The sequence below is a fragment of the Hippocampus comes genome, unplaced genomic scaffold, assembly GCF_001891065.2.
Source record: "Hippocampus comes isolate QL1 unplaced genomic scaffold, H_comes_QL1_v1.1 scaffold202, whole genome shotgun sequence".
Lineage (NCBI taxonomy): Eukaryota > Metazoa > Chordata > Actinopteri > Syngnathiformes > Syngnathidae > Hippocampus > Hippocampus comes.
Window position 1 is genome coordinate 566,955 of NW_017805829.1, and position 14,448 is coordinate 581,402.

The following is a 14,448-nucleotide window of genomic DNA, read 5'->3' on the forward strand; positions in this document are numbered from 1 at the left end:
GCCTCCCACCGATCTAGGCCGCTGCTCTCTACTGTGCATGCATCAGCGCGAACATGTACGCAATCGCGTCTTTTGATTCCAACCAATAAGCGCCGACGCAACGACGTCACACACCCGACGTCACACACAACAACAGCTAAGATAAGCTAGCCGAGACGACACTCTAAGTCGGACGGACACGTTTTTCTGGCAATCTGTGTGTTTCCCTTTTTGTCCAACTATATTTTTTACGACAACTGTCTTGTCCACGGTGTCTTTTGTGTCTTTCGTTCCACTGGGGTTTAGCAAGTGTGTTTATAAAGAGACGAAAATCTCTTTACTGTTACTAGTGTTAGTGCCTCAATATGGCTACGCTCGTGAAAGCAAAACAACAAACTCAAACGCGTCTTCGTTCAATGTTGTCAACTAATATCCGGATTAATTTGAGGCAATTTTTCCTCAATTCTCCGGAGAGATTTTCATAAAAATTTGAAAAACCCGGAATTCCGGGAAAATCCGGAGGACTTTCATCTCTGTTTTATTCTACAAGGGGAAACAGAAATGTTGCGTAAGATTAAATCAGTCACTGCCAGCCCAGTAAAAACAGATCTTTGATGTCTATGGCTGCAATGACGAAAATGCGAATGCGTTAAGGTAAGGTCATATTTTTAGTCAGAAAAACTGATTGTGGAAATGTTACGATCACGGAAGATGGAAAAGGCTGATCCATGCTGGAAGAAGAGGTGATTTTAAACCAAACAAGATGCTATCAGACACACACACACACACACACACACACACACACACACACACACACACGCACACTCAAAGTACCTGTCGGGAGCCACAAGAAAATGTGTGCTCTCGGTCACCAGTCGATGTGCCTCGGAGGAGCCGAGGCCCGCGGGAACCTGTTCATGGTATCGTATGTTGGGATGCTGGCACAGGAACAACATTATTAGAAGCCATAGACGGGGGGAGAAAAAGAAAGAAAAAGGACCCCCCCCACCAAAAAAGAAAAAAAACAACACCTATTGGGATTAAAACAAGAAGCTCATTAGACGAGAGAGTAAAACATGAAAGTGTCACCCAAAAGGGCACCGCCACTGAAAAATTAAAATCAACACATATTTGATTTAGAATAAAATCCAAATCAAATGTGTTGATTGGAATGTTTTTAAATGTCAGTCTTCAGAGTTTCTCTTTTTTTCAGTGCCAGTGCTTTGTTTGTTTTTCTGCTTCCTGGCTTCCACCTTCCATTTTATTTTGTTTTCACTTTGAAACTAACAAACAGAATTTTTTTGTTTTAATTCATGCTACAGTATTTTATCGCTGAAAAAAATGTTTGTGATAATATACACAAAACGTTGAGTTAGAAAGCCTTTTATTTCCTCCAGTTTATAATTTCATACTCATTTTCATACCCTGGTTTTTTATGATGAATTGTGCTAAGACTAATGATAATATTTTTGTTACATGTTTTTCTCTCTGCTTAACATTATGGGCTAATAGTCAATCGTTAAGAACAAAAAAAAAAACAAAACAAAACAAAAAAAAACAACCGAAAAAAAAAGAATCTAATTTTATGTGACATTAAAGCGGAAAGGAAAAGAAGCACAATCCCAAGTGTTTTTGCCATGCTTGCCTCTCTGGGAACAAAAGGATCAGGTGCACATTCATCGGACTTTGGCTGATTCTAAATGAGAGGAGACAATGATTTTGTGGCACACGTCATACGTGGCGCGCAGGATGTTAGTCCTGTAACGCCGCCACCTCGCAAAACATTCAGCAGCAACCAAATTGAAGGATGGATTCACAAACAATTCCTTAGGAGCGCTTTTTTTTATGCTTTCCCTGCATTGGCATTTAGCAAAGCTGTAAGCTACATGTATTGGGAATTAGGAATTTCTCTTATGGAACATTCAGTATTGTCCCAAAGAAGTGCCCAGTTCCTTCCCATCCATAAGTCAGTAAACAAACACAGTGCAGCTCAGCCTCTGTCAAGCGATATGTTTGTGGCTCAACTCTTCGTCAAACTTGTGTCAGGAATTATCGAGAGGGGTGGAATGAAATTACATAATCTTCAACCTGAACTAAATCAGATAAGTGCAGGTCCTGGATCGTCCGCTGAGCCATTTGAATGCCTCAAAAAAAAAAAAATAAAATAAAATAAAAAATCTAATCAAAATCACGTCCTGGATAAAGCTATGTGGTTGTCTAAATGGTCGGTGGAATTGAAAAAAACGAACAAGCAAAAAAGTGAAAAACGGACCCAGAGAAATGCTATGTGGTCATCCACATAGCCTTAGAACCCTTCATAAATCCCAGACAACCCACACAAATGCATCCTCTTAAGAAGCAATGCGCTCGGCTGCACAGTCATTTCAATTCCGCAAAAATCCAAATAACTCCAATAAATGTAGACTAAGGCTAAAAAAGCTATGAGGTCATCCGCATAGTCCGTTGAACCCTGGAAAAACACAACTCCAAATTCAAAGCACACCCAGATAAATGTGTGTGTGGGAGTGTGTGCGTGTGCTTGTGTGCATGCTCCCGCCACCGTATTGCATGCACTGGACTACCAACAAGCATATTTACCTGGTCACGGGGGGGTTTAGGATGCCTTGCGCGGGCTCGCTATGATAACCATTATTACCACTTTCCATACTGAAAACAAAACATTGCATACAAACAAAAGCATGAAAGATGTGAGATGAAACATGTGGCATGCTTCTGGTCCTTTTCATCGAGGGCACCATTTTCTTTTCTGTTATTTACAGCGGAGCGCAGTCAAGCTTTTGTAAGGTCGCGATTGCGAGAGCCCTTCAGTGAAAGCTAAGGGACACTTTTCACCCCATAAAACAGCACCAAGAATTTGTAGTCGTAAACAATTCAGCGGTGGAAAGCAGAAATGGGCGTTTCATGGAAAAATTAAAAACACAATAATGTTCGATGGAATGCCCCAGGAAGATACCAGACTTTCCCGGACACTAAGGAAATCATGCCTTCCAACCCGGAGTGTTTTCGTAAAGTGCAGATTGTAAAGAAGAAGAGGAAGATGCCAAAAGCAAAAAGAGACGATGAAGGGTGAGCTGGATGATGGGAAATAGTAGAAATGGTTATCACAAAGTAAAATGCCAAGTCCCGGAAACGGAGGAACTACGAGGAAGGAAGAAATAAAAGCGGGAAGAAAGAGTTAGGGTCAAACAAAAGAAGCTTGAAAACAGTATCTCACTCAAATTTCATTCTCCAACTAATTCTGACTGTTTTCTAACAGTGCTGCGTGATTTAAAGAAAAAATATCTCACTCAAATTTCATTCTCCAACTAATTCTGTTTTCTAACAGTGCTGCGTGATTTAAAGAAAAAAAAAAAAGAATCTAATAAAGCACTCACTCATCGTAAACGTCCTCCGTGTCCATCCTGCGGTAAAACTTGGCCAGCTTGACGGCGAGTACAATGCTTGGGATGAGGAAGAGCGTGCTGCAGCCCAGACCCATCCAGAACACGTTCTGCACCAAAAGCATCCCTTAGGCATTACTATCAGCGAATTGAATTGTACTTTGTCAGATAGATGTAGGAAAGGGAACAATTTCAAATCAAGATTTTTGGGGAGAACAATTGGATGAGATAACAGACCCGCACCCCTACGAAAACGTTTAACATATTACAGTATTTGACAGCAGCATATGAATTTTCAGTCTCAAAATATGTAAAAACAGCCAAATTCAATTGAGGAAACCATTTAATTTTTAGCTTTTATGATATCTGATGTATTGGATACCATCGAGTCCACCAGGAAGCTGCAGGTAAAGATTTCCATCGTGTCCAGCACGTTGCTGAAAGGCTTGCACGGCGCCACCTCCAAGGCCAACTGCATCAAGGTGACGTAAAAATAACAGTGCACTGCATATTAATATAATTGAATAATTATGTTATTACATATTATTAATGTGTCATTACAGTATTATGACTTACAGATGTCTTGACCCACTCTGTGTACTGATGGAAGTAACCCACAATGGTTGATGTATATTTAGCATTTTCCTGAAGGGGAAAACACATTTAAAATGGTCAATTATATTATCGTAATATGAAATAGCATCTATCTGTAATGGGAGTTGTGATGGTACCCGGTCAATAAGATGTGTCGCATTCTGGGAGATGAGATACTGGGCTGCATTGATGGCGTCCAGTATGGCTAAGACCTTGTTCTATGGACAAGAAACATGACATTTAGTTTTCTGTTTGGCTGTTTCTTTGGCTTATTGCAGCACTTTCTCTGTTTGATTTGCTTATGTTGTTTGTTTCATTTTAGTAATTTTATCCTTCAAAGGTTTTGTTCTCATTGGCTTCATAAGACTCACATATGGAGCCGACTGAGTGGCTTTTCTTCAACTAAAGTTCACAAAATTGACTCAAGATCTCTTGTGAGCGGAATTCGTTTGGGTCGCTTGAGTGAACACCGCTATGGTAGCCTCTAGCTAGTTCCCATTCCTGTCAGGCCTTCGGCTATTTATTTATTTTAACAAAGCTCTTTCGGTTGAATCTTTTGTGTTGAGTCTTGCGTATCTATCTGTTGGAAGCAATGAGGTAGGGTATGGCCTGCTATGTTAGTTGATAGCTAGCTCTCGCCTGTTGAGTTGGTCTAACTCTTCACCGGTATCAAGAAATTATTACTGATCAAAGGGCCAAATTATGACAGAGTATATGGTTGACTTACTGGCAGGTCAGAGGAAGTTCTCTCCAGGAACCTCATGCTCTGGTTCAGGGCGCTCTTCAACGGAGACAAATGAAAGAAAATCAAAGTGCAGCACGACTAACCATCAAAGCGAGAGGTATGCCCGGATTATGATGACTCAACAGAAATGATATAATCTCAAAAGTAACCGCAACTGTCACATCACACATGCAAAAGTATTGTGTTCAAAAATGAAAAGACCCTTGAGTTCATCATCCATTTACTAGACCACTTATCCACATTTGGGTAGCTGCTTGTAAGCTCATGAGTTAATGAGGACAAGCGTTATGTATAAAATAGATTCATTTGAAAATAATTTTTCCACAAATAAATGGATGATGTACCTTGTGACTAATTGAGGTGAAGGCCATTAGTTGAGGGAATCAGGTGGTTTTGACACAATAAAATATGTGACCGTCACTTTCAAAGAGAAGGAAAGCAAAATGTCCAACTGTTGATTTTAAGTGGAAGCTTGTTGGCATTTTGGCCACAAAGTCCTTCAATACCACATCTTAAAGCCGTGTTTCCCAACCATTACTGAGCCAAGACACATTTGACAGTTGAAAAATCCCACGGCACACCACCTAACAATCACAAAAAATACAGACAGTACAGTGGTACTTGAACTTATGAGGGACCTGACTTGGCAGATTTTTATTTATTTATTTTTTGATGGCCAGTGAGCAGCACCATGCCCATTGAATTATCATTTTTGACATTCTGTTATTGTAATAGTATACCGTATATAAAAGAGTGCTTTTCTTTAAAATTAACTCATTTAATGCCAGCTGTTTTTCTCAAATTGGGAGAGCCGATGCCAGCCATTTTTGACAATTTTGAGCAATTTTTAAAGGCCTACAGAAAATTGGGTTCAAATGTTTTTTGGGGGGGAATGTAACGGATTAATGACATATGCATTCATTTCAATAGGAAAGGAGGATTTGAGATATCACATTTGTACATCTGAAATTTGGACACATCAATTGAAATTATTGTGGATGGGAATCATTGCTTTGAAGGATAGAGACGCGTGGGTGCGCACACACACACACACACACACACACACACACACACACACACACACACACACAGTGACTGTATCCCTCCAAAACAGTGGTTCTTAACCTGGGTTCGATCGAACCCCAGGGGTTCGGTGAATCGGTCTCAGAGTTTCGACGGAGCCTCTGCCATGGAGGTTAAGACACACCCGATTCAACATGCCAATTAGTTATAACACGCCCGCTTGGCCATCGCTGACTGCAGATGATCACATTACATTGCTTGACCAATCAGTGCTGTGGGAAATTTAGTTCGCTCATTAATCAACGTGTGACTGTCATGATAGTAAGTCACGTGATAAAAAAAAAAAGAAAAAAAAAAAAAGAAAAGAAAAATTTGATACATGCTAACTGTCGAGTAAAAAAAGAAAGTGGTCAGACGAATATGTACAACAATTGAAAACGTGCATCACGGTACGTGATGAGACTCCTATCTGCATGATTTGTCATGCCAATATGAGCAACTCTAGTCTCACACCGGCAAAACTGAGGGAACACTTCTGGAAACTGAATGGAGATGAGATGGGGAATACAGGAAAATAATTTATTTCCTTTTTTCAGTTTTTATGTCTTGAAAATTTTAAAAAATCATATTTTTATTTTTCTTCACTAATGAAGCGTTCGGTGAATGTGCATATTAACTGGTTGGGATCGGTCCCTCTAACAAGGTTAAGAACCACTGCTCTAAAATGAGATACATTTTTTTCAGTTGTGCCATCAGAAAAACAGACACCACTCTCATAACCTGTTTACATCAAGCAGTGCAGTTCAGTATTGCTTGTATTACCTCCGCCAAGCACAAAAGCAGCATTACACAAGAAATACACAAACAAGTGTAAATGTTTCATTGGGTGGGTGGGGCCTGGGGGGGGGGATTTCACTATATCGCAAATATTTACTGTTGCCATATTTGCTACCTGCACCACTTGTTGGAAACACGGCTTCCACATTGCACAAAGTAATGAAATAACAACAACAAAAACACAAGATGGACACACTTGTGTGCGCGCTTACCCTGGCTCTAACATATTTCTTGACGATGAAAGTAGAAAACAAGCAAAAAGAAGTAAATTGCAATAGATGGCTTGTCTTCTTAAGAGAGGCTCACGGCTCATTTGGTACAGAGTGAAATGTCAACAAAACAAAATTAAAAGAGGGGGCGGGGCTGCAAATGCAGGTGGAAAAAGGGTGTGGCGTGAGCTGGAGTGTTACCATGGCTTGCTGCATGGGGACCACCTGCTGGCTGTGGATTTGTCGCACGGTGCCCACGAGACCTTTCAATGACGTTTGCAAGGGACCACGAGGCTGGATCACACACAACCCAAAAAATACCCCCCTTGTTACACACCTAATAATGTTGTAGTTTATAACATAGAACGAGAAATTAACATCCACCTTAAAATGGTTGGTAGGCCTAATGGATGGCACAAGATGGCGGCAAAGCACATTTTCTCTATTAGACAAGACTTTTTAGGAGACATGGCTTTGGCTTGAACGCGAAAACAGCAAATAAGTGAGTTTTATGTGATTAACGAAGAGTGAATTCCCAGAAAAAAAGGGGGAATTTGTGGATGCCAAACTGCGAATAGGCAGGGGTTAACTGTACACTGAAATGTTTTTACCTTCTTTCAATTACTCCCCTTCTAATGTTTTACTTTGATTTACCTATTAATTTTACTCTGCCGTCTGCTGCCAAGTCGACATTGCAAAATCTGTTCTCAACGGCCTCACATCGACAAATAAAGGTTAAATAAATAAAACACAAATATAATGGTGTAAAAATAGATTGGTTCAAAGTAGAAGGCAACGCAAGGCAGCTTTATATTTATTGCACATTTAGGTAACTAGACTTCACACGCATCGGATCGTTTCGGCTGGATCGGATCGGCAGAGATTTCGCAACCTATGCAAAATCGGTGATTAATTGTAATGTCATAATTTGCCAATCAATCAATCAATCAATCAATCAATCAATCAATCAATCAATCAATCAATCACATGATTGATCGGATCCGCAAAATAAGACATAACAGCAAACAGGACCTTGTTTATTCCAGGGGCGTTCTGTGCTGCCATCGTTAACGGTTTCTCATCTCATACAATCTTTTTTTTCAATTATTTTTGGGATCCATCTATCCATTTTTGGTCCATCTTCCAAATCCAACAATTTTCTTGAATAAGGCCGTGGAAGGAAATTACCACCTGAGAGCCACCAAGTCTCAGTCAATCAAGAGCATTGTAACCAAGTATTTGTACTGTGTTACTTCCCACTGCTCTTTACTCGTAGAAAGCGTCGATTTGCAAACATGTTTACTTTACTACAAGCGAAGCCCCACTAGGCCTGGCAGAGACGCTCTGGCGGAGGCGTATTAAACATGAATAATTGAAATAAACAGACGACTGGAGCGTGGTGTTAAATACCATCAGGTCTGTCTGGGCTTCCAGCTCTTTGGCAAACGAAAGCAGGTCCACCACTGTGACGCCTTTGTTGACCTGCGGAAAGAAATCTCATTTATACGCTTTGGTAACATTTCATTTACACGGAATTCACTTTGTGATCCATTTGAGGAACGTGCAAAGTATTTTCATCATTCAGAATAGCTATGAATCTCATTTTGGGTGAGATGCGTCACCTCTTCCAGGTAATCCGCATAGTTTGTTTCCGACAGGCCCGCCTCTGAGAAATCCAGAAGGTTCTGCTCGCCTTCCGCTTCCAGCAAGATGACCCCTCTCAGGTCGATTTTCATGCTGTTCAGCAGGGTCACCAGGTCCTTTGTGAACTGTCAGCAGAGAGAACAAGTCCATCACAAAAAAGTGGAAATATTGTTGATTTACCCAACTGCAGAAAGGGGAGGCAGCTTTTTGGCAACATAGAAATGAATTTGTTGGAAAAACAGGTGGCTGGGCTACGTCACTTTATTAGTACACTCGCAATGAGGTGCAAGTGTGAACACTGTGAATATAAACATTAGGAAAATAAAAATGGGAAGCTGTCGTTTGCCCACCCACATGTACTCAAGGGATAATTTCATGCCGTATCGACTGATTAAGCAGCCACTATCATCATTGAATGATGTTTATAGTTTAATTTCGGTGTTTGGTTGGCTGATTCACATGTGTTTTGGGATTTGACTTATTTATTTGTATTAATTCAATTTTACATGTATGCTTTCCATATATTCACTTCTTGAAATGTTACTTATTTAATATATTGTTGCATTAGTAGTAGTTAACATTTATTTCATTTTTATTTGTTTATTGTTTATTTAAATTTAGCACTGTAAATAATTTATTTCAATAAAAACAAATATGACTCAGATTTTTTTCAGAAGTGTCTGCTATTCATAAATGAATACAAATTATTAACTTTAAATATTCGTCCTTGCATACCTTGAACGCTGTTTAATTTTTAATGCTATTACAAATAACATCATTTTTATTAATCCCATTATCAAATTAAAGTGATGTTGCAAGGCGACGTATCCACGTAAAAAAAAAAAAAAAAAAATTGAAAAAAATCCAGAGTCATACAACAGGATGGCGAATGTGCATGTTGCGTTCACTGACCAGCGTGGCGTTGAGGAAAGACGAGACGTTAAAAACTTTGTCCAAGCGCAGGGCCGAATAGATCCCTTTGTTTTCTTTGCAAGTGCTGCAGGAGACACAGAGGAAATCTTAGTCAAAGCGTTTGCTGCCACCCAGCGAACATGACAGGAAGTGCATCTCTCACACGCACGCACGCACGCACACACGCACACGCACGCGCACGCACGCGCGCGCACGCACACACACACACACACACACACACACACACACACACACATACTTTCTGGACAGGTAGTTTAGATAAACCACAGATGCATGAAGGCTGCACATTGTAAATCTGACTTTAGGTTTACAATGCTATGTCATGTTCACGGCTTTAAATGGACACAATGGAGCTGAACATGTTTGGGAAGCAAGGAATGATGTCAGCTCCACAACAAACAAAAACAAAAAACATCCTCTGGGGTAGGCGGCACAGTGGTCGACTGCGAAGCACGTTGGCCTCAGAGTGCAGATATGTAGGGTTCGATTCCTTCCTGGAGTTTGCATGTTCTCCTCGTGCCCGTGTGGATTTTCTCCGGGTACTCCGGTTTCCTCCCACATTCCAAAAACATGTATCGCAGGTTAAAGGAACACTCTAAAATTTAGAGTCTAAATCATTCCTAGGTGTGACTGTGAGTGCGGGGACAGCCCAAAGAAAATCCTTTAAAAAAATGGAGAATGTGATTATAACCATAGAAGGGAAAGTAGAGGTTAAATGTACAAGCATCAGTAAAGAGTCCAGTTGGAAACACTATATTAAAAAGAATGACTTATCTGCCAAGCAAAAAATTGAGGATCAAGATATTTATGTATTTAACATACTTTAAAAATAAATAAATAACAATAATATTTATAAAAAATAAAAATAATGAAAAATGAAGAAAATAGACATTTTTGACATAATAAAAAGGAGACAACTCCCCCGAAAATGCCCCCCTAAAGGAAACGTGATAATAACCACAGAAGAGGAAGTGAAAGATACTGCCTTATAGTATAAATCAAAACAACATAAAAAATACGACAAAGTGTGACAAAATTGAGCTACTCTGTTATAATTGCACACCATGAGGCCCTTTGAGCCAGTCAGATGTCTTGAAGAAAGTCATTTCTGGAAAAGCCAGATTGAGATGGAATCACAAATTGAGGAAAAATGTGTGGTCACATTGAGTGATTACCAGATAGTCCCACTTCCATCATAAAAACAAGACAATCCAGATTTCCATTATTTCCCATGGGAAAAATGTTTGGAAATATCAATAAATTCTGATTTCAAAGTCAAAACATCAGATTTTCACCTGTATAAACTCTCTGCTGTGAGCTCCAGCTCCGAGTCGTTGTACAAGTACCCCGGGATGAAGTTCCTCCACTCCGAATTGACCAGGTACGGCGCATCCACCACCTGGAGACCAGTCGGAAGCAGTGAGTGGAGTGAATGGCGTCGACCAAACACGCTGATTATTGTCGTGTTGATTGGTCGCTGGATGACTGGCCTTAAAGAGTTCCTTGGTTTGAAAGGGCTCACAGATGAGCTTCTCCATGTTGCCGCCCACCAGGAAGATGGCGGTCAGCAGGCCCATCAGAACCCAAGAGAAGATGAAGCTGAAACCCACGCCACTGGGGACCCAGGGACACATCACAAACAGAATAAGAATAAGAAGAATAAATTTAAAAAAATGTAAAAAAAAAAAATGAACGATTTCACATTATATATCTGTTATACACTTTTGTCTGTCAGGCATCTTGAAAGGGAATGAGCAGTTTTACTTTACTGTCGTTTTATTTCCCAATGGTTACCTTGTCTTTTGCCTTTTTCTTATTTTTAACTTTTTTGTTATAAATGGTGTTAGAAGCTAAGGAACATTTTTTAACAAATTTTTAATTTTTTTTATTTATATGCCCAATAATTGGGCGGCACGGTGGTCGACTGGTTAGCACGTCCACCTCACAGTATAGAGGTCGTGGGTTGGATTCCGGGCTCCGGCCTTCCTGTGTGGAGTTTGCATGTTCTCCTCGTGCCTGTGTGAGTTTTCTCCCAGGACTCCGGTTTCCTCCCACATTCCAAAAACATGCATGGCAGGCTGATTGAACACTCTAAACTGTCCCGAGGTGTGAGTGGGAGCATTGATGGTTGTTCGTCTCTGTGTGCCCTGCGATTGGCTGGCAACCAGTTCAGGTTGTCCCCCGCCTACTCTCCGAAGACGGCTGGGATAGGCTCCAGCACCCCCCGCGACTCTTGTGAGGATAAAGCGGATCAGAAAATGGATGGATGCCAAATAATACAACTTTTTTGTTTTGGGTAGCATCCGTCAGAAGTGGTGTTAGATGGGAAGATCCACATCCAAAATATGGTTTTTGGCTTCTTATTTAGATGTCTAAATGAACATTTTTCTCAGTGCTGGTATCAGAAGTGGGGTTCCATTTTTCTTTTTTTTTCAAGGTGATAATAGGGCATCCGTTTAAAAAATGTGGGTTATGTCTTTGATATATCCAATTAAAGAATGTTTTTTAAAATTTCTTTTTAATTCCAATTTAAAAAAAAAAAAATTTGAAGCGCGGACATAACTCATGATACACTTTGTTTTTCTGTCCAATGAAACAGGTTTTTTTTGGTCAGACAAGAGAGTCCATTTTTAACAACTTCTTTTTTTGAAGTGGTGTCACAAGTGGGGATACATAAAAAAAAAAAAAAAATTCACCAATAAAACATTTTTTGTCAGAAGAGCTGACATAATTTTGAAATACGGCTTCTTGTTAAGTCCATTATATTTTTAGTCAGAACTGGCGTAAGATTCAAATTTTCTTTTTTTCTTTTTTAAAAATAGGTGGTGTCAGAAGTAGGGGTGCACTTTTCTTTCAAATGTGGTGTTTTATGTTTATATCCAATAAAGCAACTTTTGAGTTGGAGGTAGTGTCAGAAGTGGGGCTCCATTGGAAAAGTGACGATTTCTTACGCCATGAGCATGGTGCCTCCTGTGTTGGAGATGCAGCCTCGGGTGGTGGGTGAGGCGTGCTTGTCATATCCCAGCGTGCCGCACAGCAGGCCCAGGTAGTTGAAGGACAGCACCAGCACTAGCATGCAGCACAAAGCTACGCAGCCTGTCCACCTGATGGCACACGCACACACAACACATGCAAATAAATAAAATAAAATAAATCGTGAGATGGAAATAGGATCATTTAAATGCAACACACATGCGTCACCCTCCATTTGTGCTATTTTTAAACTGCAACCAAGTAAACTTCAAAGTGATGTAAATCCAAAACATGGTCCAAGTATATCACAGGTGGGCAACTTGAATGTTAAATGTTGAAGGGGGGGGGGGCACAATTTTTCATCAGTGCTACTGGGGGGCACAGAGGACCACACATTTCCTTACCAGATGTATGACAAATATGGTATTTTAAATATGGACAAAACATGCCTATGTGCAAAATATCTGCTCTTAATATATTTCATTTTTGATACTACATTTTTCAGTGCTTGGATAAAAGATCCACTATGCTCACCCAACAACTAAGGGTTGGAAATAGAGAAACACAATAACCACATACAGTATTTTTTTTCCATTGCAAAAAATTACTCGCGTGAAAATTACCATTCAACAATGGTAAAAAAAAAACAAAAACCTGCTGAACAATAAAGAAATATTAACCTCAATATCTCATTTTGTACATTTTTTAACCAAACATCAACTCAATCAAAATGTTAATATTATTGAGGTCCAACTGATGTCCTGCATATCATTCTGAATCTGCAAAAAAATGATTAAGCCTACTCACATTGTAGCATTGGGTTAAAGACACTTCTGACGAAGCACAACTAAGACATGCCTGCTATCAAGTGGTAATTGGTGATATAACAACTTAAAACTAAAATTGACCCCAGCATATTTGCAGATTGGCACCCATGGACTGCACATTTGCAATTTGTTTTCTTTCTTTTAATTGTTTTTCACATTTTAGATTTTTCCCAGTTTTTACGGAAAACACGAATAAAATAAATAAATAAAATTTAAAAAATTGGGTTAATCTAGGGGCCATTCAGAGTGGCCCATCGCTAGTGTACATTGTTCATGTAGTATATTTTTTTAAACTACAATTTTAATTACTTTTATATTTGAATGAAGCACACTTTAAATTTAGGTGATATTCCACACATTGATGACATTAACAGCAGTGGTCTGACCTGTAGAAGTCCACCTTGTCAATTTCAGGGTACTGGTCCTCGATCTTGGCATGGACGTGGCTGATGAAGAGGGTGAAGTTGGACAAGGAATTGTGTACGGGCAACGATTTGGACAGGTTGCCAATGTTCCCGCCGATGTCGTCCACCAAGCTCTTCACCCCTGAGAAAGTTTCAATGAAAACAAAATACAATTGTTTAGCGGACATCAAAATAAAAATGTATACACCATATTTATGAAGAGATCCCCACTTCAGAACCCAAAGAGTTTCTGTAGTGGATCCCCACTTCTGACACCATCGCTGATAATTTTTTTTATTAAATTGAAAAAGAGATATAAAAATGAGAAGCCATTTTTAAATAAACATTTTCTCCAAAATTTAGTTTGACTTACTGTCAACAACTACTCGGGTCTGTACCATCACCATATAAGGTGTGTCGTTCAAGGACGCATAACCCTAAAAGAGAAAAAAAAAGCAGATATTTACAGTCTCATTGACACGATTTGTTCTTTTTCTGCAAAAAAGTCATTAACAACACCAAAGTCAAATGAACCACACCAAAATGAAGATTCTTCATTCACCTTGTTAACAACGTTGCTGAGGTCTGTTTTCAAGATGTCATTCATCTTCTTCAACGGAGCGTTCACATTGGGAAGCTGACACGATAAAAAAAAAAAAAAAAAACAATAGCCATGCAGTTCAGTAGGGACATTACAATGTATTCAATCAGGAATCCATTGATTGAAAACTCATTTTGACTTATATGTAAATTCTTTTTTTAATGTTTGTGAAACAAACACACACAAAAAAAATAGTTAACCGTGGCTAGAAGTGTGTTATAAAATGATTCACAATGGACAAAACTGTTCCCGGTAATTAAACATGAAATGTAATTAAA

General features: G+C 39.4%; 1 protein-coding gene across 8 annotated transcripts in view; it reads right to left on the reverse strand.

Moving 5' to 3' along the window:
* prom1a (prominin 1a) overlaps window positions 1–14,448 on the reverse strand; it is a 66,967-nt gene that overhangs the window by 6,761 nt on the left and 45,758 nt on the right. For 2 of the 8 annotated variants that reach the window (XM_019887454.1, XM_019887457.1), the window contains 18 exons: window positions 14,132–14,206; window positions 13,943–14,006; window positions 13,552–13,711; window positions 12,317–12,469; window positions 10,856–10,979; window positions 10,661–10,764; window positions 9,345–9,429; window positions 8,411–8,557; window positions 8,199–8,270; window positions 6,990–7,082; window positions 6,792–6,809; window positions 4,702–4,755; window positions 4,112–4,192; window positions 3,957–4,025; window positions 3,763–3,852; window positions 3,375–3,490; window positions 2,578–2,646; window positions 814–917 (listed from right to left, as the gene is read on the reverse strand). In XM_019887454.1, coding sequence (XP_019743013.1) covers window positions 848–917; window positions 2,578–2,646; window positions 3,375–3,490; window positions 3,763–3,852; window positions 3,957–4,025; window positions 4,112–4,192; window positions 4,702–4,755; window positions 6,792–6,809; window positions 6,990–7,082; window positions 8,199–8,270; window positions 8,411–8,557; window positions 9,345–9,429; window positions 10,661–10,764; window positions 10,856–10,979; window positions 12,317–12,469; window positions 13,552–13,711; window positions 13,943–14,006; window positions 14,132–14,206 — 1,644 coding nt within the window. In that variant the 3' untranslated portion in view covers window positions 814–847. Of the gene's footprint in view, window positions 1–813; window positions 918–2,577; window positions 3,139–3,370; window positions 3,491–3,762; window positions 3,853–3,956; window positions 4,026–4,111; window positions 4,193–4,701; window positions 4,756–6,791; window positions 6,810–6,989; window positions 7,083–8,198; window positions 8,271–8,410; window positions 8,558–9,344; window positions 9,430–10,660; window positions 10,765–10,855; window positions 10,980–12,316; window positions 12,470–13,551; window positions 13,712–13,942; window positions 14,007–14,131; window positions 14,207–14,448 lie in introns of those variants that run through there. The other 6 variants (XM_019887455.1, XM_019887458.1, XM_019887460.1 and 3 more) reach the window with 5 other exon arrangements.